Source organism: Hippopotamus amphibius, chromosome 1 (genome assembly GCF_030028045.1).
Source record: "Hippopotamus amphibius kiboko isolate mHipAmp2 chromosome 1, mHipAmp2.hap2, whole genome shotgun sequence".
Lineage (NCBI taxonomy): Eukaryota > Metazoa > Chordata > Mammalia > Artiodactyla > Hippopotamidae > Hippopotamus > Hippopotamus amphibius.
The window spans coordinates 21,050,536-21,068,623 of NC_080186.1; the positions used below are offsets into that span (position 1 = coordinate 21,050,536).

At 52.4% G+C, this 18,088-nt stretch overlaps 1 protein-coding gene across 1 annotated transcript in view; it reads right to left on the bottom strand.

Moving 5' to 3' along the window:
- Window positions 1-9,707: 9,707 nt before the first annotated feature.
- The window catches only part of SLC9A1 (solute carrier family 9 member A1), a 49,854-nt gene continuing 41,473 nt past the window's right edge, over window positions 9,708-18,088 (bottom strand). Inside the window, exons 4-12 of the mRNA XM_057701610.1 lie at window positions 17,693-17,910; window positions 16,507-16,709; window positions 14,841-14,930; window positions 14,299-14,369; window positions 14,007-14,180; window positions 13,673-13,787; window positions 13,452-13,553; window positions 12,087-12,159; window positions 9,708-11,546 (exon numbers count right to left, since the gene is read on the bottom strand). Of these exons, the coding sequence (XP_057557593.1) occupies window positions 11,203-11,546; window positions 12,087-12,159; window positions 13,452-13,553; window positions 13,673-13,787; window positions 14,007-14,180; window positions 14,299-14,369; window positions 14,841-14,930; window positions 16,507-16,709; window positions 17,693-17,910 (1,390 nt within the window). The 3' untranslated portion in view covers window positions 9,708-11,202. The remainder of the gene's footprint in view (window positions 11,547-12,086; window positions 12,160-13,451; window positions 13,554-13,672; window positions 13,788-14,006; window positions 14,181-14,298; window positions 14,370-14,840; window positions 14,931-16,506; window positions 16,710-17,692; window positions 17,911-18,088) is intronic.

Here is an 18,088-nt window from a genome sequence, read left to right on the forward strand (position 1 = left end):
CTGCAACAAGAGAAGACATTGCAATGAGAAGCCAATGCACTGCAACGAAGAGTAGCCCCACCCTGCGCAACTAGAGAAAGCCTGTGCGCAGCAACAAAGACCCAACGCAGCCATAAATAAATAAATAAATAAATAAATAAATAAATAAATAAATTTATTAAAAAACAATTCACACTGCCCAAAGGAATCCTTTAAAAGCATAAATCAGGTAGTATAACTTTCCTGCTTAAATCATGTGACTAAGTTCCCAATGTACTTCAAATAAACTTCACTTTCTGGGACTCCCTTGGCAGTCCTGTGATTAAGACTCCGAGCTTCCAATGCAGGGGGTGCAGGTTTGATCCCTGGTCAGGAAACTAAGGTCCGGAGTGCTGCACGGTGCGGAAATAAATAAATAAATAAATAAATAAATAAATAAAATTTAAAAATTCACTTTCCCCCCCTGGCCTACGAAGTCTGTGTAATCTGACCATTGCCTTCTCTGAAGCACTCGAAAATGTCATCGTCCTGCTTGTCTCTCAGACTGAACAGTCTCTCTACTGCTCAGCAGGGCTGATGGCCTCTTTTTTTTTTTTTTTTTCAACATTTATTTATTTATTTATTTAGGCTGCGCTGGGTCTTAGTTGCCGCATGTGGGATCTTTTTTAGTTGCACCATGCAGACTTCTTAGTTGCAGCATGCAGGATCTAGTTCCCCAATCAGGGATTGAACCTGGGCCCCTTGCATTGGGAGTGAAGAGTCCTACCCACTGGACGACCAGGGAAGCCCCTGGTTCCCTCTTTCCTTCAGCTGTGGCTTAAATGGTGCTGGCTCCCTTTGCTCACGGCTCAGTCTCAAGTGTTCCCAGGAGTTCTCCCTCCGGCTCTCTCAGTGCCCTTGTCTGATGTGTGCCCTTGTTTATTGTCCATCTGCCCCACCTGCCCATGGTCAGTTTCACCTTTGCACGAATGGGGAACTTGCCGAGGATGGGACCCATTCTAGCTGTGGGACTGGGCTGACGTCTAACCGGCCAGGCTCCCAGAAGTCTCCCAAGTAGCCGCAGAACATTGAGTGCTGCAGGGGCGAATTACCTAGGATATGAACTCAGGGCTGGTCGCTAGATTTTTTTAATATCATTTTTTAAGTGGATATAAAACGTACACACAGTAAAATGCACACATCCTAAGTGTACAATTCAATGCGTTTTGATAACACCCTGATCAAGATATAGAACACTTCTCTCACCCCCAAAATTCCTGCTTTCCCCTTTCCAGTCAATCCCCAAACCCCACAGGCAACCACTGTTGGTAGCTGGATTTTTATTCCCTGTTCAGGCAAGGGCAGTGGAGTGTTCCTGTAATATTCCAGCCAAACCATGTATCTTGACACCACTATTTTTACCAATGAGACCCATTTCTATGATTTTAAAAATTTATTTTATTCTTATTTTTTAGCAATAAGGGTATGTACATTGTTTTTGTAGACAGTGCTGTTACACACTTAATAGACTACGGTATAGTGTAAATATGACATAAAAATTTTTTTATCTTATATGGGACTGCATTGATTTACAATGTTGTGTTAGTTTCACATGTACAGCAAAGTGATTCAGTTATATGTATACATATATCCATTCTTTTTCAAATTATTTTCCCATTTAGGTTGTTAAAGAATGTTGAGCAGAGTTCCCTGTGCTATACAGTAGGTCCTGGTTGGTTATCTGTGTTAAATATAGTAGTGTGTATATGTCAATCCCAAGCTCCCAATTTATCCCTCCCCTTCAATGAGACCCATCTCTAATATTCAGTGTGCTAACTGGCACAGCTTCTGGGGTCGATGGGAAATAAAATAAGCTGAAGCTCTGGTAGTGGCCGGGACTGGAGAATGGCCCTTCTGGCTAAATGAGAGCTGATAACTTCCACCCTCTTCCCCCTCAGTGTGAATTCCCAATCAGAGCAATTGTCCACTCCCTGGAGCAGAGCTTAAACTAATACACATCTAACATCACACTGTTTATACTCAAATTCAGACACTACAGCGAAGTAGAACCAGTGGAACAGGGACCTTGAGGGACTGGATGGTGGGCCTGGAAAGCCAGCCCGTGGACCCAGGGCTGGTGGGCTGCTGAAACAGTCAGTCTGGTCGATGTGTCCTCCGGGGCACGTGCCCAGCCCCGCAGATGTAAGTCACATCAGAACACAGTCTTCTCTGATGACTTGCCGCCTTGTTTCAGAGCCACCCCTGACCTCCCGCTCCGCCTTCCACGATGCAGGCTGGTACCAGGAGCTCCCCGGGGATTTGGAAGGGGAAACAGCTCCAGAGATGCATGACCAAGGCTGCCCCCTTTTCTCTCTGCAGCTCCCAGACTTTCCACTTTGGATTCAGGGCCTTCTGCTCCTGGGTTCAATTCCCTTAGTCCTCCTTCCTCAGATGCCTCTCTGGGATACCCTGGGTGCTAAGAAGGGGGACGTCAACTCTCTACAAATGTCCCTTTCCACCCCCCATCATTTCTCTGAGCACAGAGAACGGCATACAATATTACGTCGTTTAGAAAATATTCCTTGATGGAAAATTGCTTTCCTGGCTCTCACTGTCATGATCCTTTTACTGGGTTTATGATGTGGGCAGTAATTAGGAATCCTTTGTTACAGACGAGGAAACGAGGCTGAGTGTGTCTGCCTCACCAGACTGTTAGTTCTTGCAGTACAGGGCTCTGTGCTTCCCTCTCTCCACACCAACACGCACACCCCCCACCACACACACAGGCGCTCTGGGCCCATGTGTTAAATTGTACCAGGGCAGCAGCCTCGCTTCCTTATCTGTAAAATGAAGTATCATGTCTGATGTTCTCCACGTACCGGTACTGGCCCACTCTTCACTTTTCTCCATTCTGCACTGGTCAGTGGAGGCTGACCTTTCCCAAGGCTGCAGCTTTCATCAGGTCCCGGGACCATCCTTTGTTCCTTGGGTGGTGACGCTTCCTGCTGCTGCAGGCCCCTGAGTACCTCACCAGCCTTTCTTGGCTCCTTTAACTGTGCCCACCGCTTTGAAATAATCCCTTCATCAAACCCTTTTCAATTACCCCTTTAAACGTGCCATCTGTTTCCAGCCAGTGCCCTGACTGCTACAATAATTGGTACCAGAATAGCCCTGGGAAACAGATTCTTGGCTGGGATTCTGGGATTCTGGAATTGGGTTGCTCACGCATCTTGATTAGTGTGTGAACAGCCTCCTTGACAGGGGTAACGGATGATGGTTATCTGCAGCATCACAGTTACTACCTTTATGACCAGCGGTGGCGTGAGATGGACTGCTAAGATGTTGGGAGATCAAGTAGCTATGACACTTAGTCACTATGGTGACAGTAGTGATTACAAAGACTGGAGTGGCCTTCTGACTCTACATCTGATTGCCCTCGGAAACACGCACAAAAGAGGAAAAAAAAACAGATTGAAAGCCTTGAACTGGGCTAGATGGGATAGAATTCTCATTATGGGCCTAGAGGCAACAAGAGGTGATGCAGTGCATCCTGAGAAAAATCAGCATCCCTTGTGAGGAACCCAAAGTGAAGTCATTGCAGGATGTTTATGCTAGGAAGGCTGGTTTCCTCAGACTGAAGGTGGGGATTGGGGGAAGGGGTTGCTGCCTTCACCAAGGAAAATTCAGGAGGCGTTGGGGGTTCCAAGTTCTATCCAAGTGTCCCCATCCCATGCCTGGGCGTCACATTCTTTCTTAACCAGTGCCTTTCCATTAGCATAAGAGATTTGGTGGGGTTGCTCATTTAATTGTCTCTGCAACCCTGGGGCCCTGACCATCAAGGCCTAGGCTAGGTCCTCTACTACATCTACTCTGTGGCTACCAGCGATCAAAGCTTCCTTCAGAGCCATTCTAGAGGCTTTCTGAATGTCCACCCTTGCACTGAGTCATGAGTTCAAGGCTTTCATTTTTAGCCTGCGTGAGCCCAATGTGACCACAGACCCATCCTGTGTCTGTAAATTAACTGGCAGAATCCCACCACTGGTTTCCTGACTCATGGTAAAAGAGCACTTAGGTGTGGAAGGGCCAAATGGAAGCCCCTGAACTGTAACGTCCTCACCATCAAAACAGCAAACCAAAGACAATACTACATCCCTAAGGGAATTCCAGATTAGTGCCACCATCAGAGATCTGAAATATGTAGAGGTAGTCATTCTTATTGACTCAGTTTAACTTACCTATTCAGCTGGTGCAAAAACCAGTTGGATCTTGAGGAAGGACTATAGGTTACTGTAATTAATTATAGATTACTGTAATTACTATAGTTAACTAGGTGGGATGCCAATTGTAACTGTGATTCCAGACATGAAATTTTTACTGGAAAAATCAACACAACTCCTGCACTGGTATACATCTTTGACCCCAAATTCTTTCTTCTCTATTCCACAAAGTGAAGATCATCAGAATTAGTTTGCCTTTGTGTAGCAGGGACAGCAGTGTATCTTCACTCTACTACCTCAGGGCTTCGTTTACTCTCCTGATTTCTGCTGTAATATTGTCCAAAGGGATACTGATCATCTTGATATATTTTCAAACATTAGGCTGGTCCATTATATTGATGACATTATGGTAATTGGGCCTAGTGAGCAGGAAATTGCAAGCACTTTAGATTCTTAGTAGAACATATGCATGCCAAAGGAAGAGTGATAAATCCCACAAAAATTCAGAGAAATGCCTTGTCAGTGAAATTTCTAGGGTATCCAGTGGTCTGGGGCATGTCAGGGTATCGCCTCCAAAATGAGAAACAAGTTACTGAACCTGATACTGCCTACAACAAAGAAAGAGGCAAAATGTTTGCCGGGACTCTGGATTTTTGAGGCAATAGACACTACATTTGATTGTGTTTTTCTACCCGTTTACTGGAAAAACCCAGAATACTGCAAGTTTTGAGTGAGGCCTGCAGCAAGATAAGACTCTACAGCAGGTCCAGACTGCAGAGCAAGCTGCCCTGTCACAAGAGCTTTACGATTTAGAAGTTTATGGCAGAAAAAGATGCTGTATGGACAAGCCCCAGTAGGAGAGTTGCAGTACAGTTACAGACCCTTAGGGTTTTGGATTAATTCATGCCATCTTCTGCCAATAACTATTCTCCACTTAAAAACAGCTCCTGGCTCACAGCTGGGCATGGTAGAGACTGAATGCCTGACTGTGGGACACCAAGTGACCCATGCAACCGGAACTGGACAATATCTGATGCATCTAGTCATCAAACTGGACACACGTGGCAACATTCTATTATGAATTAGTATATATGAAATCAGATCTGAGCAAGTCCGGAAGGCACAAGGAAACTGCAGGAACAGGTGGCTCAAACTCCCATGGTAGGTACTCTGACTGCTTCACTGCTTCTCCCTCAACCCACAGTTGGGAAGTTGCTATGGCCAGTTATCATGGAGGAAAAAGCAGACATGGTTTCCAAGTGAGTCTGCATGGTATGTTAGTACCAGCCACAAATGGATAACTGCCACATTAAAGCCACACTCAAGAGGGTCTCTAAAAGACAGTGATGAAGAGATATCCTCTGTGGGCTGAACTTCTGGTTATACTGATTGTCCACTTTGCTTGGAAGGAGAGATGATCAGAGGTACAGATCGACTCTGATTCACAAGCAGTGGCTCACAAGTTGATTAGCTGGTCAGGAACTTGAAAATAAGACGATTGGGAGATTGTGATGTAGAGGTAAGAGGTCTAAGGGAAAGATATATGGATGAACTGCTTGAAGTGGGCAGAGGTGGTGAAGTTATCTTAAACTCACACAAGTGTGCTGACAGGGCACCCACCATGAGGGAGGATCTCAGCGGTCAAGTGGACAAGATGACCTATCCTGTTGATGCCAACTTCTTTCCCCAGTTACCCTGACTCTTGCTCAGTGTGCCCACATACAGAATGGCCGTAATGGCAAGGATAAAGGCTATTCATAAACGTCTTTGTTCTAATTCTAGGGACCTGTGAATATATTTTATATGGCAAAGGGTAAATTAAGGTAGCAGATAGAATTAAGGTTGCTAATCAGCTGACCTTAAAAATACGGAGATTATCTTGAATTATCTGGGTGGACCCAGTGTCATCACAAGGGCCTTTATTTATTTGCTATTATTTTTATTTCTTGCCGCGGGATCTTCAAACCTGGGCCCCAGCAGTGAAAGCGCCAAGTCCTAACCACTAGACACCCAGGGAATTCCCACAAGGGTCTTTAAATGTGGCAGCAGGGGGCAGTCAGAGTCAGGGTAGTGTGAGGGGAGAAAGATTCTACCAGTCATGGCTGGTTTTGAAGATAGAAGGAGGGAGAAAGCCAAGGAAGAAAGGCAGCCTCTGGAAGCTGGAAAAGGCAAGGACTGCAGCCTTGCTGACACCTTGATTTTAGCCCAGTTAGACTCATTTCAGGCTTCTGACCTCCCAAAGTGTAAGATAATAAATTTGTGTTGTTTTGAGCCACTACGTTTGTGGTAATTTATTACAACAGCCACATAAAACTAGTATACCTAGACGCAACAGATTTCCCTCACCAAATCTGATTGGGGAACTGGCACTGCTGAGCGCCCAAGCTGCCAGCAGCGAAGACCAAGCTGAGTTCCCTGTGTGGCACCATTCCCTGGGTCAATGGTTCTCAAAGTGTGGACCAGGAACCCCTGGGGGTCCCCAAGACTCTTCCAGGGGTTCTATGAGGTCAAATCTACTTTATCAATACTAAGACAATATTTGCCTTTTTCAGTCATTCTTTCATGAGTGTCTAGTGGAATTTTCCAGAGGTATATATACAACAGACTGTATACAACAGACGTGTATGCAACAGACTGAATGCTGAAGCAGATCTGAGAATCTGTCTTTTATTAAGCCAGACTCTAAAGAGATTTGCAAACATGTCAAATAATGCCACTCTTCTCACAATTTGTTTTGAAAAAGTGATTTTTCATTAAAATGTTATATTTATGTTACTATGTAATGGGTTTATTAGTTTTAAATAGTTTAAAAACCCTTTGCAACTTTTAAGAGTGTAATTTTTCAATAATTTTAAAGAGTGTAAAGGGATCCTGAGACCAAAAACTCTGAGAACCACTGCGCTAGGGGGACCAGCCAGCTACCTATTGGCAGGTTGAATGCACTGTCCCCTTCCTTCATAAAGGATCAGTTATCTATGACCTCATGGTAATAAACATGTATTCCTGCTCTGGACTTGGCTTCTCTGCCTGCAGCGCCTCTTCCGCCTCGTCATTCTGGGGTTGCTTATTCATCACTATGCTATCCCACACGTTGCCTATTTTCATTTTACAGTGAAGGGCACACAGCAGTGGTCTCGCCCACGGAACGCACTGGACGTACAATGTGCTCCATCGCTCAGATGCAGCTGACTCGATAGAGAAACCTTCAGACACCAACCTGCAAGGTTAAGTCATTGACGTGTAGGATGCAGTATAAGTTTAAAATCAGTGGCTCCGCCTCTCTCACAGCCAGAACGCAGAGGCCCAGGGACCAAGGGGTGGAAATGGGGGTGGCTCCTCTCACTGTTATTCCAGCTAACCTCCTGGAGGAAGTTTTGCTTTCCAGCTCTCAACTTTGTGTTCAGTGGGTCTGGAGTCCTTAGTGCCCAAGAGAGGAATACTTTCTCCAGGGAACAGATGTGGTTCCTTGCAGTTGGAAGTAGTCTTCCTTCTGGTCATTTTGAGCCCTGTATGTTGCTTAACTAAAAGGCAGAGAGGGGATCCACTGTACCAGATAGGGTGATGAAACTGGAAAAGGGAGGGTGGGCAGGAAGGCCACACCTGGAATCCCGAGGACTCACTGGGTGCCTCTCAGATCTGCCACGTCTCATAATAACAGTGGGGAACGGCAACCCAACAAGCCAAAGACCAGTACGAACCTGAATGACAAAGGAACAAAGACTTAACACACACACACACACACACACACACACACACACACAGAGTAAAGAACCGGATCAGCCAAAGGCCAAAGTGCTGGCAGCTGGTGAGAGGCGCATGGAAGGGATGGGAGGAGGAAAGTGTGACTGCTAAGTCGTGACCAGCTACAGAATGGGGGCTGGAGCACGTTTCTGCTGTTATCCCCCCTCTGCTGTCTTGTTGAAAGAGCCTTGATGATGACTAAGTTAGGCTCCAGGTGAGTGTGACTGAAGGATGACAAGGACATGGTGGCTGATGAGACTGTTTTTTCCCTGTTAGGGGAGGAGCTTTCTTTACCCCTTAATTTTTTGAGAGTTGAGGTGAAATTCACATAACACAAAATGAATCATTTTAAAGTCAACAGTCAGTGGCATTTGTGCAACCATCACCATGATCTATTTTCAAAACTCTTTCATTACCCCAAACAGAAATTCTGTAACCATCAAGCAACAGGGACATGAGTTTTTCGTCTGAAAGACAAGAGTGAATGGTGGAGGAGGAAGGGGGTCAGGAATGGCTCTCCTCGGATACCCTGTCTCCCCTCTAAATCCACTCTCCCCTTGTTCCATCACTAGAAGGCTGACCTGCGTGGGCTGTGACGTCACGCAGGGGCCTCCCCTTTTGGCTTTCAGGTGGGTCTCCCCAAAGGGAGGCACCAGCAGGATCAAAGTCAGTTTATGCCCTGGCTCCCTGTCTGGCAGGGGCTGTGTTCTGCTCCCTGTGGCTGCAGCTCCAGCAGGGCAGCCCCGCGCCCATAGGAGAAACTCGCTCCTCTTGCCCTTCAGGTCTAGGGGTTGTTAACGGCTTCCTGTAGTGTGAACCTGCAGGGTCACATCCCTGGTAGGTTCCCTTAACCCTGCCCATACCTCTGTCAAGAATCCCTTAGTTGAAGGCTCTTCGGTAACCCTCCGAGTGTACCATCCATTTCTTGCTGGGACACTGATACAGGCATGGATACAGCACCCTCCCTATGGTCTTTCTGGCACGGACCACTTCAGATTTTATGGCTTAAACCAGCTCCATTCACAGGTCCCAGTCTGGACAAAGGAGATGCCTTCCTCCACAAAGCAGGTCCCAAGAGTGCCTGGGGTGTGTGCCAAGGCGGCACTGCCCTCTGGTGGTCAGCTCCTGAGAATGCACCTCAGGGATCCAACCTCAGCTGAACTAAGCCCACTGGGCACTGTGCTGAACCCATTTCACTCCTAAGCACGTTTCACCCAGGGGTTATTGTCCCCACCTTACAGCGGAGAGCCTCTCTATTGCCCTTAGAATAAACCAAAATCTTCACCGTGGGCTGCAAGTTCCCTTCTTTGCCTCCCCTCCTGTCACGCTCTGACCCAGCCACACCAGCCTTTCCTCAGATCCTAGGGTGTTCCCACATGCAGCTCCTAATCAGAATATTTGGGAACTCTCTGAAACCTCTATCACCTGGTTAACCTCAGCTCATCCTGTAGTTCTCTCCATTACTTAGGAAAGTCCTCCTCACCACCCCTCCCTCCCCTGTCTCACACACACACACACACACACACACACACACACACACACACCCACCCCGGTTTTCCTGGTAGGACTGATTGATGCTGCTCCTCCCCAGCGGCTGAAGGAGCCTGAGGGCAGGGGACATCTTGGTTTGCTCACGGCTGTATCCCTGGTGCTGGGCCCACAGTAATAACCACACCAGCCACTGACATGGATTGTTTCTCTGTGCCGGCCACTGAGCCCAGTCCTTCAGGCCCCTGGGCCACTCTCCTCCCCCAAGTCCCTGGTCCACAGGGAGCAGCCCTCGAGTCTATCAAAAACTCACATGGATTTATTAGAATATGAAAAAGATTCGGTTTCTTCTGTACAGGTGGCAGAGCGGCAGCAGCTGCGGTGGCTCTGAACACGGTTGTCAACATCACCCTTGCATGGTGACTCCTGCCCAGAACAGCACGTACACGGAGAGGAGGGGGACAGACGAGCACCCACTGCCCAGTCCACTGGGAAGGGGGACACTCTGACTATTGCACGATCCTGGGGAAGGGAGTACCCTTGGGAGAAGGACAGGCACCAACAGGCCTGGCCCATGGTGGCAGTGGGACTAGGAGTGTGTGCCTGTGGGCAATGGCCTCTGGGGCCCAGGACTCTGCCTACCCACCAGCGCTGGCGGGTGGGAGACGCTCAGGGGAGGCCCCCTCCCCCGGGGACGGGGCTCCACAGCAAGCTGGGTGCAGTGCTAATAAGAGAGATTCCAGGGGCCAAGAGGGAGGGGAGGGGGATGAGAGAAAGAACAGGCCAGTGGGAAATGAGGGTCAGGCCCAAGAGAAAGAAGGTTCCAGGAGGCCCAGTGTCTGTGAATTAGAGAAAATCATGATTAGGGGGTGTGTGTGAGGGGGTGAGGTCATTTCTAAAATCAGAGCCCTGGGGACAGAGGACTGATCTGAGGGAGAGTGTGGGGCAGACAGGCACAAATGAGGATGGGTGATGCTCTGCAGTAGGCTGGCTGGAGCTCTGTTCAGCCAGGGGTTTTCAAAAATGTTTTAAAAACAGGAATGCCCTCTGTGCAAATAGAATCATACATGGAAATGTGAACAAACAAAACAGATAAAAAGGCAGCACTTTCTGGAGCCCCTGACAGCAGCCCCTGAAGGGCCCAATGGTCCCCGCTGGAGCACAGTTTGGAGAGCTGAGTCATATCATCGTCCAAAGCGCCCCAGCTCCAGACACAGCTCAGAGATGCCCTCAGCCTGCAGCTCTGAGTAAGGACGGGTCAGGTGGCTGGCCAAGGTGACAGAGTTGGCAGGAGGAGGGTGGGACGGCCATGGGTCACCGATCCCTCCGCCAGTCGGATGCCTGGTCCCCCGGCCTTAACTCTGTTTATGGAGTGCCTGGCCTAGGCCAAGAGAGGCCTCGGCTCCTTCCCTTCCCAGGAGGGACCAAGGCTGAGCCAGAGGCTCTTTGGTTAGAAACTGAGACTGATTTGAATGAGGAGGATGACAGATTGGGAGGGGGCCCTCTGAGGTCTGGGAAGCTCAGAGGCCCTCGTCTGGGTGTGGGAGAGAGCCTGGATCGGGGAGGGGCACGGCAGGTCTGCCAGTGGATTGGGAAGGCAGTTCTGGTGGGAGGGAGGGCGCTTCCCAGGAGGCAGGGGGAAGCTGTGCTGCGTGGGGGCTGTGGGCCCAGCTGCCATGCGGTGGGGGGAGGGGCAGGGCCAATCCAGGTCGGGAAGGACGAGGGGAGCCCCGCAAGCAGACCCCTGCTCTGGTGGGAGAGTCTGTGGTGGGACGGGCATCGCCCGCTGGCCCCGGTGCTACTGGCCCTTGGGGATGAAAGGCTCTCCCTCCCCAGGCTCAGGGTGGGGGCCCGGGTCGCTGAGGCAGCGCTGCATCCTCTGGGAGCTGGGGCTGTCGCTTGGAGCGGGGGTGAAGACGTCGTCGGTGCCTGGGGACGGGGGCTCCTTGGTCCGCATCACGATGCCCCCGTCGTCGTCCTCGTCGTCGTCCTCCGCGGCCACCCTCCCTGGGTCCCGGCTCAGCCCCAGGACCTTGCCCTTCAGCTCCTCGTTCACCAGGTCCACAGACTCGGGCGACTGCGGGGAGGCTGGGTCGATGGTGATCACAGGCAAGTCGGCCTTCGGCTCATAGGCCAGCGGGTCTGGGGACCGAGAGCAAGGCGCGAGCTGGCTTCCGCCCGGAGCCCTGCCCGGCGTGTGCCCAGCTCGGCCCGTGCCAGCGACTCCGGCAGAACCCCGGCAACCCCGGCACGCTTCCAGTCGCTCCACACGGGCCGCTCCGCGTCACACGGCAGGCAGCTTCTCTTCCCCTTGGGCTGGGGTCCCCCCCTCAGCCTGGGGGCTCCCACCGGAGTCCCTCCTCAGCCCAAGAATCCAGGCTCCCCCCTGCGTCCCCCGGGCCGGGAAGGCCTGCCCTTGTTCCTCCTGCACGTTGGCGATCCCAACGCTGAAAGCTGCCTCCAGCCTCCCAGCCGGGCACCCAGCTCCTCAGCGTGAGCCCCACCTGGGCGCTCTGTCCCTGGGGAGGTCAGCAGGGCCACTCCTCTGCCTCCGCTGGTGAACCCCCAACTCCACCCCGCGGGGGAGAAGCCCGACGGCTTGGGAGGCGGTCAGGGAAGGAGACGCGCCTCCTCCCCGGGGCTCTCTGAGGCCCTCGCCAGACACCCTGTGCCCCACCTCACCTGAGCCGATGCGGGCCCGCGACATGGTGGGCGAGTCCAGCTTGTGAGCCGGCACCGTCAGGTAGTTGTTGATCTGACAGAGGAAGAGCAGACGGGGTGAGCACAGGTGGCCCCTCTGGAGGGGGCCCGAGGCCAGTGGCCACGCCCTCCTCTGGCGTGGCGGGGTGCCCGCTCCCTCTCTGCCTGTGCCAGTGCTGGGTCCTGAGGGCTTGGCCCAGCCCAGTGGCAAGCTCTACAACCTCCGGGAGGCCTTGAACAACCCCGTGACGCTTGCACAGCCTCTAGCTCCAGCGCACACCTGCCCCTGAGGTCCAGACCCACAGAGTCAACTCAGGAGTGTCACCTGGGCCCTGGGTGGCCCCCAGATATCTCAATGCAACACGGTGAAACTGAACTCTGCTTCTTGTCTTCCTTCAAAACCTGTTCCTTCCTCGGTGTCCCCTCTCTCGGCCACCACTCCCGACTACCCCAATCAAAGGCCAGCTGTGACCCCAGCCTCCTTTTCCTCTTCCCTCAGTCCCACCTCAAACTGGTGACCAAGTCTTGCTGTTTCCACCTCCTGAATGTCCCTTGAATCTACCTGCTCCTTCCCTCCCCCTGCCACCACCCTAATCCAAGCCACCCCCAACACTTCCCATGTCATTCCCTTGCCTAGAACCCTCCATGACTTTCCATGCCCTTGGAATAAAACCCAAACCCTTACACCATTAACAAGCTTCCCTGAAAGCTAAGACCACTCAGTCTGTGGTCAGGAACATAGGCACAGCTTCTTCTTTCTGCCTGGACCTTCCTCTGCCCACACTCCCTCCCCTGTGGCTTTTTTTCTGAAGTGTACACTGACAACTTCCTTGTTCAAGGTGCTCAGGGCCTCCTGCAATTCCTGTCCTGCACAGGCCACTGCATGAGAAGCTCTGTAAGGGAGGGTCTGGGCCAATTCACCGCCGGATTCACAGAGGCTGCTCTGCGGCTTGACACTTAGGAACCGCTCCACACAGGTTTCCCGGACAAATGAATGAATGCGTGTGTGCCTTGCTTTGTGATTTGGGACAGGTCCCTCTCCCCCAGGCCTCCGTTTTCTCACTAGAAAATGAGGAGTTAGAGCACTTGAATAGACTCCTCCAGCTCTGATGCCTGAGGATACCATGGGGAAAGGGGGCCTCTTTGCTGCTCTGAGTAGGGAGGAGGTGGAGAAGGCAGCTTTCTGGAAACTGCCCTGGGGCTCAGCCTCTGAAAGAAGTGGAGGAGGCCAAAACACCAGATCGGAGTGGCTCTGTCTCCAAAAGGGCTTGGTGGGTGGTGATGCAGGAAGAGGAAGGACCCAGGTGTCCGGGGAAAGGTGGGAGCCGGCTCCAGTCCCGGACACACCTTCTGCTCCAGTTGCCGGGCCTTCTGTCTCCGGAGCAGCATCTGGTTCCAGGCCTCCTCGTAGGGGTCTGCCACCAGCGTGTGTCTGTTGTAGGACCGCAGCTGTGGGAGGAACAGCTGTCAGGCAGGGCAGGCCCTGGAAGCTGGACCTGGAGGGAGTGGGGCGGCTCTGGGCACGTGGGACGGGGCTGGAGCAGTGAGGGGGTCGAGCAGCTCCTCACCCGCTGCCTGGTCTTCTGCAAGTTATTTCTCAGGATTTTGCGGATCTCCTCTTCCTTGTCCTTGGACAGTGCTGGCAGGATGCGCTCGGCAGGCAGGGACTTGGGGTGGATGTTCCTGGGGTAACGGGGCGCAGATTAGAAAACTCCTGGGACCCTGGGGCCTGCCGGGCTGGGCCAGAAGGGTCCCCCAGGGATGGCCCAGGGGGGTGGGCCAAGCCTCAGGTCCTCAGTGTGGCCCGCCCCGGTAGGGTGACCCAGGGGGCCTGCTCCAGGTGGGTGTCAAGGGGTCGGTGTGTGGCTGCAGCAGCTGCTGGGGTTGGCCGCCAGCACTTACTGCATGGAGACGGTGGAGACAGCAGAGGGGATCTTGCCCATGCCCCCACTTTCCACCAGCTCGATAGCCTGCTTCATCTCCATCTTGTGGTAGAAAGCGATGAGCTGGGGCTCCTTGGAGCGCTCGCCAGCTATCAGACACTTCTTCACATACTTCTTATTAAACCGGTTGAGCCTGGTGGGAGAAGGGAGGAGATAGATGAAGCCAGCTCCCGGGATGGGGAGATGCCCAGGCCCCGGGAGACCCTTACCTGCCCCTCCCCACCCTCCTGCCCACCAGGCCTGCCACCTACTTGTCCTTCCAGTGGTGGTGGCCGTAGTGGCCACAGATGTCCTCGATGCCTGTCAGAAGGTGGTCCAGGAACTGAAACGGGCCCAGCGCCAGGTCAAGCCTCACTACTGGGCTCCTCCCTTACCAAGACTTCTGAATGGGCCCCCACCTTCCACCCTGGCGCAGCTCTGCTCAGCCCAGCCCTGTAGTTCCAGGAGCAGCCAGAAGGTGGTGCCTACACCTCACGCATCCTGAACCCCAGGGGAAGCTCAAGCCCTCTGGCCACTGGGGCCCGGCGGAGACCCCTTCTCTGAACCCACTTGTGCCCGATGCCTGATAGGTTCCTGCAGAGGCAGAGATGGCATGACGCCCCCTCCTCAGGTTCTCAGATGTTCATATAACCACTCCCTGTGGTGTGACCTGGTGACCTCAGGAGGCTGAAGGACCCCCCAGCACTGGGATGAGGGAGGAGGGGCTGACTGAGGGCATGGACACGAGGCCTAGCTGCTCCCCAGCTCCTGGAGCTCCTCCTGCAACACAGGGCCCAGGCCCAGCTTCCAGTACCTGCGTGTGGATCTCCTCATTGATAGAGCGCTTCGTTTCTTGCTTTTTCTTCACAGCCAGCAGGTCTACCAGCGGCCGAATGGTCATGCCCTGAGGGGCAGGTGGGTGTCAGGCACTCTAGTTCTGCTACTATGCAGGGCAGTTCTGCAGGGAGGTCACAGAAGTCCCCCACCCCAGGGTCCCTGAGTCTGGGATGCCCTCTGCTCTGAGATCCCCAATCTCCCAACCCCCAGGCAGCACTTATATAAAGGCAGGTCCTTAAGGCCCACTTCTTCTCCAAGACACTGCCAGTGGTTTCACAGCCCATCCAGCCCAGTGACTCACACACAGGCATCGAGTCCAGGCCAGGGGTCGGAGCGCCTGGGTTCAAGTGTGAGCTACATCATAGACATGTTCTGTCACCCCAGGGAAGTCAGGCCTGGCTAACGGGGAGAACCACCTCTTCTCTGCCCCCCTTGCAGGACTGTGACTGAGGAGGACCTAGTAAGAACAGCAGCAGCTAATTTAACTAAACACTTGCCATGTGCCAGGGCCAGTTGTGTTTTACTGGGATTAGCACTTTAATACCCACAATGACCCTAAGAGGTAAGCCCATTCATTGTCCCCATTTTACAGATGAGGAAACTGAGACTCCAAGATGTTAAGTAATTTCCTAAGGTCTCACAGAAGTAGTAAAGCTGGATTCAAACTCAAGCAGGGAGGTCCCTACCTCAATGCTGCTTTCATTAAAAATGGGCTTGGTAAACCGTTAGCATATACAACTGCAAAGTCAAGGTGATTAAAATATTTTTAAAGATGGAAGCAGGGCAAGATGACAAAAGAGGCAGTTTCCTCTCCTTTTAAAGGACAGAAAACAAGTCCAGCCCCAGGAAGTTTCCTCTACACTGTTCTCCCGAGAAGGCAATAATGTTTCCCACCAAGGGCTTAGCCAAGATTAGTGTCCAGGAAAGATGGAGGGGATGGTAGAGAAACAGAGGCCCAGATAGGGTGTTTCTCAGTCAGATAAGGAGAAGCAATTTACATCATCTCAGCATGGGTTTCCTTGGGGACTCTGAGGGGGGTGAGGCCCTCAGCTAAGCCTGGGTTGTTTACATGCACAGAAATCACAGCCAGCAGGCTGAAAGGATTCTTCAGGATCATCCAATCCAGTCCCCTCACTTCACAGATGGGGATCTGAGACTCAGAGATGGGAGGAGAGACTTTCCCGGGGTCACACTGATAACAGCAGAGCTCTGGCTAAATCCAGATCTCCTGTGGCCCAGCTCAGGGACCTTTCCAGTTCCCCATGTTGTGCTATTGTTCCCATTCTAGATGCAGAAACTAAGATCCTAAGATATTAAATCACTTCCTTAAATCCCAATAACGAGCATCACGGGCCTGCTGGCTAGACCCGCTCCTCTTAATGCTACCTGGGCTCCTAACTAAACCAGGCAGCATTCTGGTGACTTCACATTCTGATCGGCCACTTCCCGATGACACATGACCACAACTCTCCTTTTACAGTTGGGGACACCGAGGCCCAGAAGGGGGAGTGGCTTGTCCAAGGCTGCACAAGTTATCAGCGGAGCTGGGACTAGAACCCATGGCCCCCCTCTCAAGTCATGGGCTTCCTCTTTTCTGGCAGAGTCAGGGCCCCCAGGAAGGGCTGCTCTGCCCTCTCCAGCACCTGCACAAAGACGGTGAAGAAGATGACGGTGATGATGGCTGTGAGGAACAGGTCACACATGGGGAAGTGTTTCTTGTCCAGGAGGTAGCCCAGGGAGAAGGCGATGGCCCCTCGCAGGCCCCCGTAGGCAATGATGAACTGGTCCTTGGGGGTCAGCTTCACGATGCGGAACTTGTTGATGAACCAGGTCAGGCCCAGCACGCCTGCCGGGGAGGGGGAAGAGAGGGGTCAGGCTGTCCCAGCCCCTCCTGGCTTCTGCAGCGGAGAGACTTCTCTGTCTGGAGGAAGCCTCCACTAGCAACCCACCCAGCTCACTCATTTCTCGGGTCCCTCAGCCCAAGTTGCTCCAAATCCCTCAATCCAAGAGCTGGGTGGATCTTTAATTTAAGGGGGTCCCTCAACCTGGATATACTTTAAAGACATTATAGAGCCCTCCAGTGGCTGGAGGTCAGGAGCGGGAGGGGAAAAGAGATGAGACAAGACTGGCCACAAGTTGATACCTATCAGACATGATGGGTACATGGGTCTACTTTTCTATGTGTTTGAAATTTTCTGTAATAAAAAAGTTATTTAAAAATGCAGAGTTCAGAGTCCAATATCAACCCACAGGACCAGAATCTCTAGAGGACGAGGCCCAGGATCAAAGGGGTTTTAAGACAGTGAAGCAAGTAAATGCAACGCCCAGACCTAAGCTCAGAAAGAAGGTGCGATCCAGAGGGGGGAAGCCACATAGTCACTGAGGTAATGTGTGTCTGGAAGGTGAAGCAGCACCCAACGGCCCGAAGCCTGGTCCCTGTGTGCACCCTGGGCTGGGAGCAGAGTTTGGGAGGAGCTGCAGGCAGCTTTGCAAGTGTTAAAGTCACGTGTGTCATGAGGCAGTGCAGAGACACTCACAAACCTGGCTCTGTGGGCCTCAGTCCCCTCCTCAGATATCACAGGGCTCCTGAGGCCCCTCCCCTCGCACACCACGACTGTCTCCCCAGAGATCACGGACTCACTGTGAGCACGGCCCTCTCTCCCCTCAAGGGCCCATCGTGGCCTCCACCCTGAGGAGAGCAGGAGTGGAGAAGCCCCTGTCCTGCTGTGCTGGGGGCAGCCAGGAGCCAACCCCGGCCCCTCCACACACACACAGAACCTATCCCCACCACGCACACACACCCACCCCGGCTCGGGCCCAGGACCTCACCCAGAACTCGGGCAACGAGGCAGAAGAGCAGGGTGCTGATGACAAAGGTCCAGTTCCAGTGGTGGGAGCCGGCCACGGTGGAGACGCCAAGGAAGATGAAGATGAGGGTCTCGCTGACACTGCTCCACATCTTCAGGAAATACTTGATGGTCGTGTGGGATTTGTGGGAGATGTTGGCCTCCACGTAGGGGCGCATCACCACTCCCGAGGCAATGAGTCTGGGATCAGGGAAGAGTGGGGTTTGGGATTCAGAGTCGAGCCGCACCCTCCCAGAGCACCTCCACTGCCCGGGAGGCGGACAAGTGCCCATCTCCTGAGCTCCTTTTATGGGCCTGACTGCCTTGCAGGCTTTGCACACCTGTTCTCACTCAATCCTCTCACCCAACCCTGCAGATG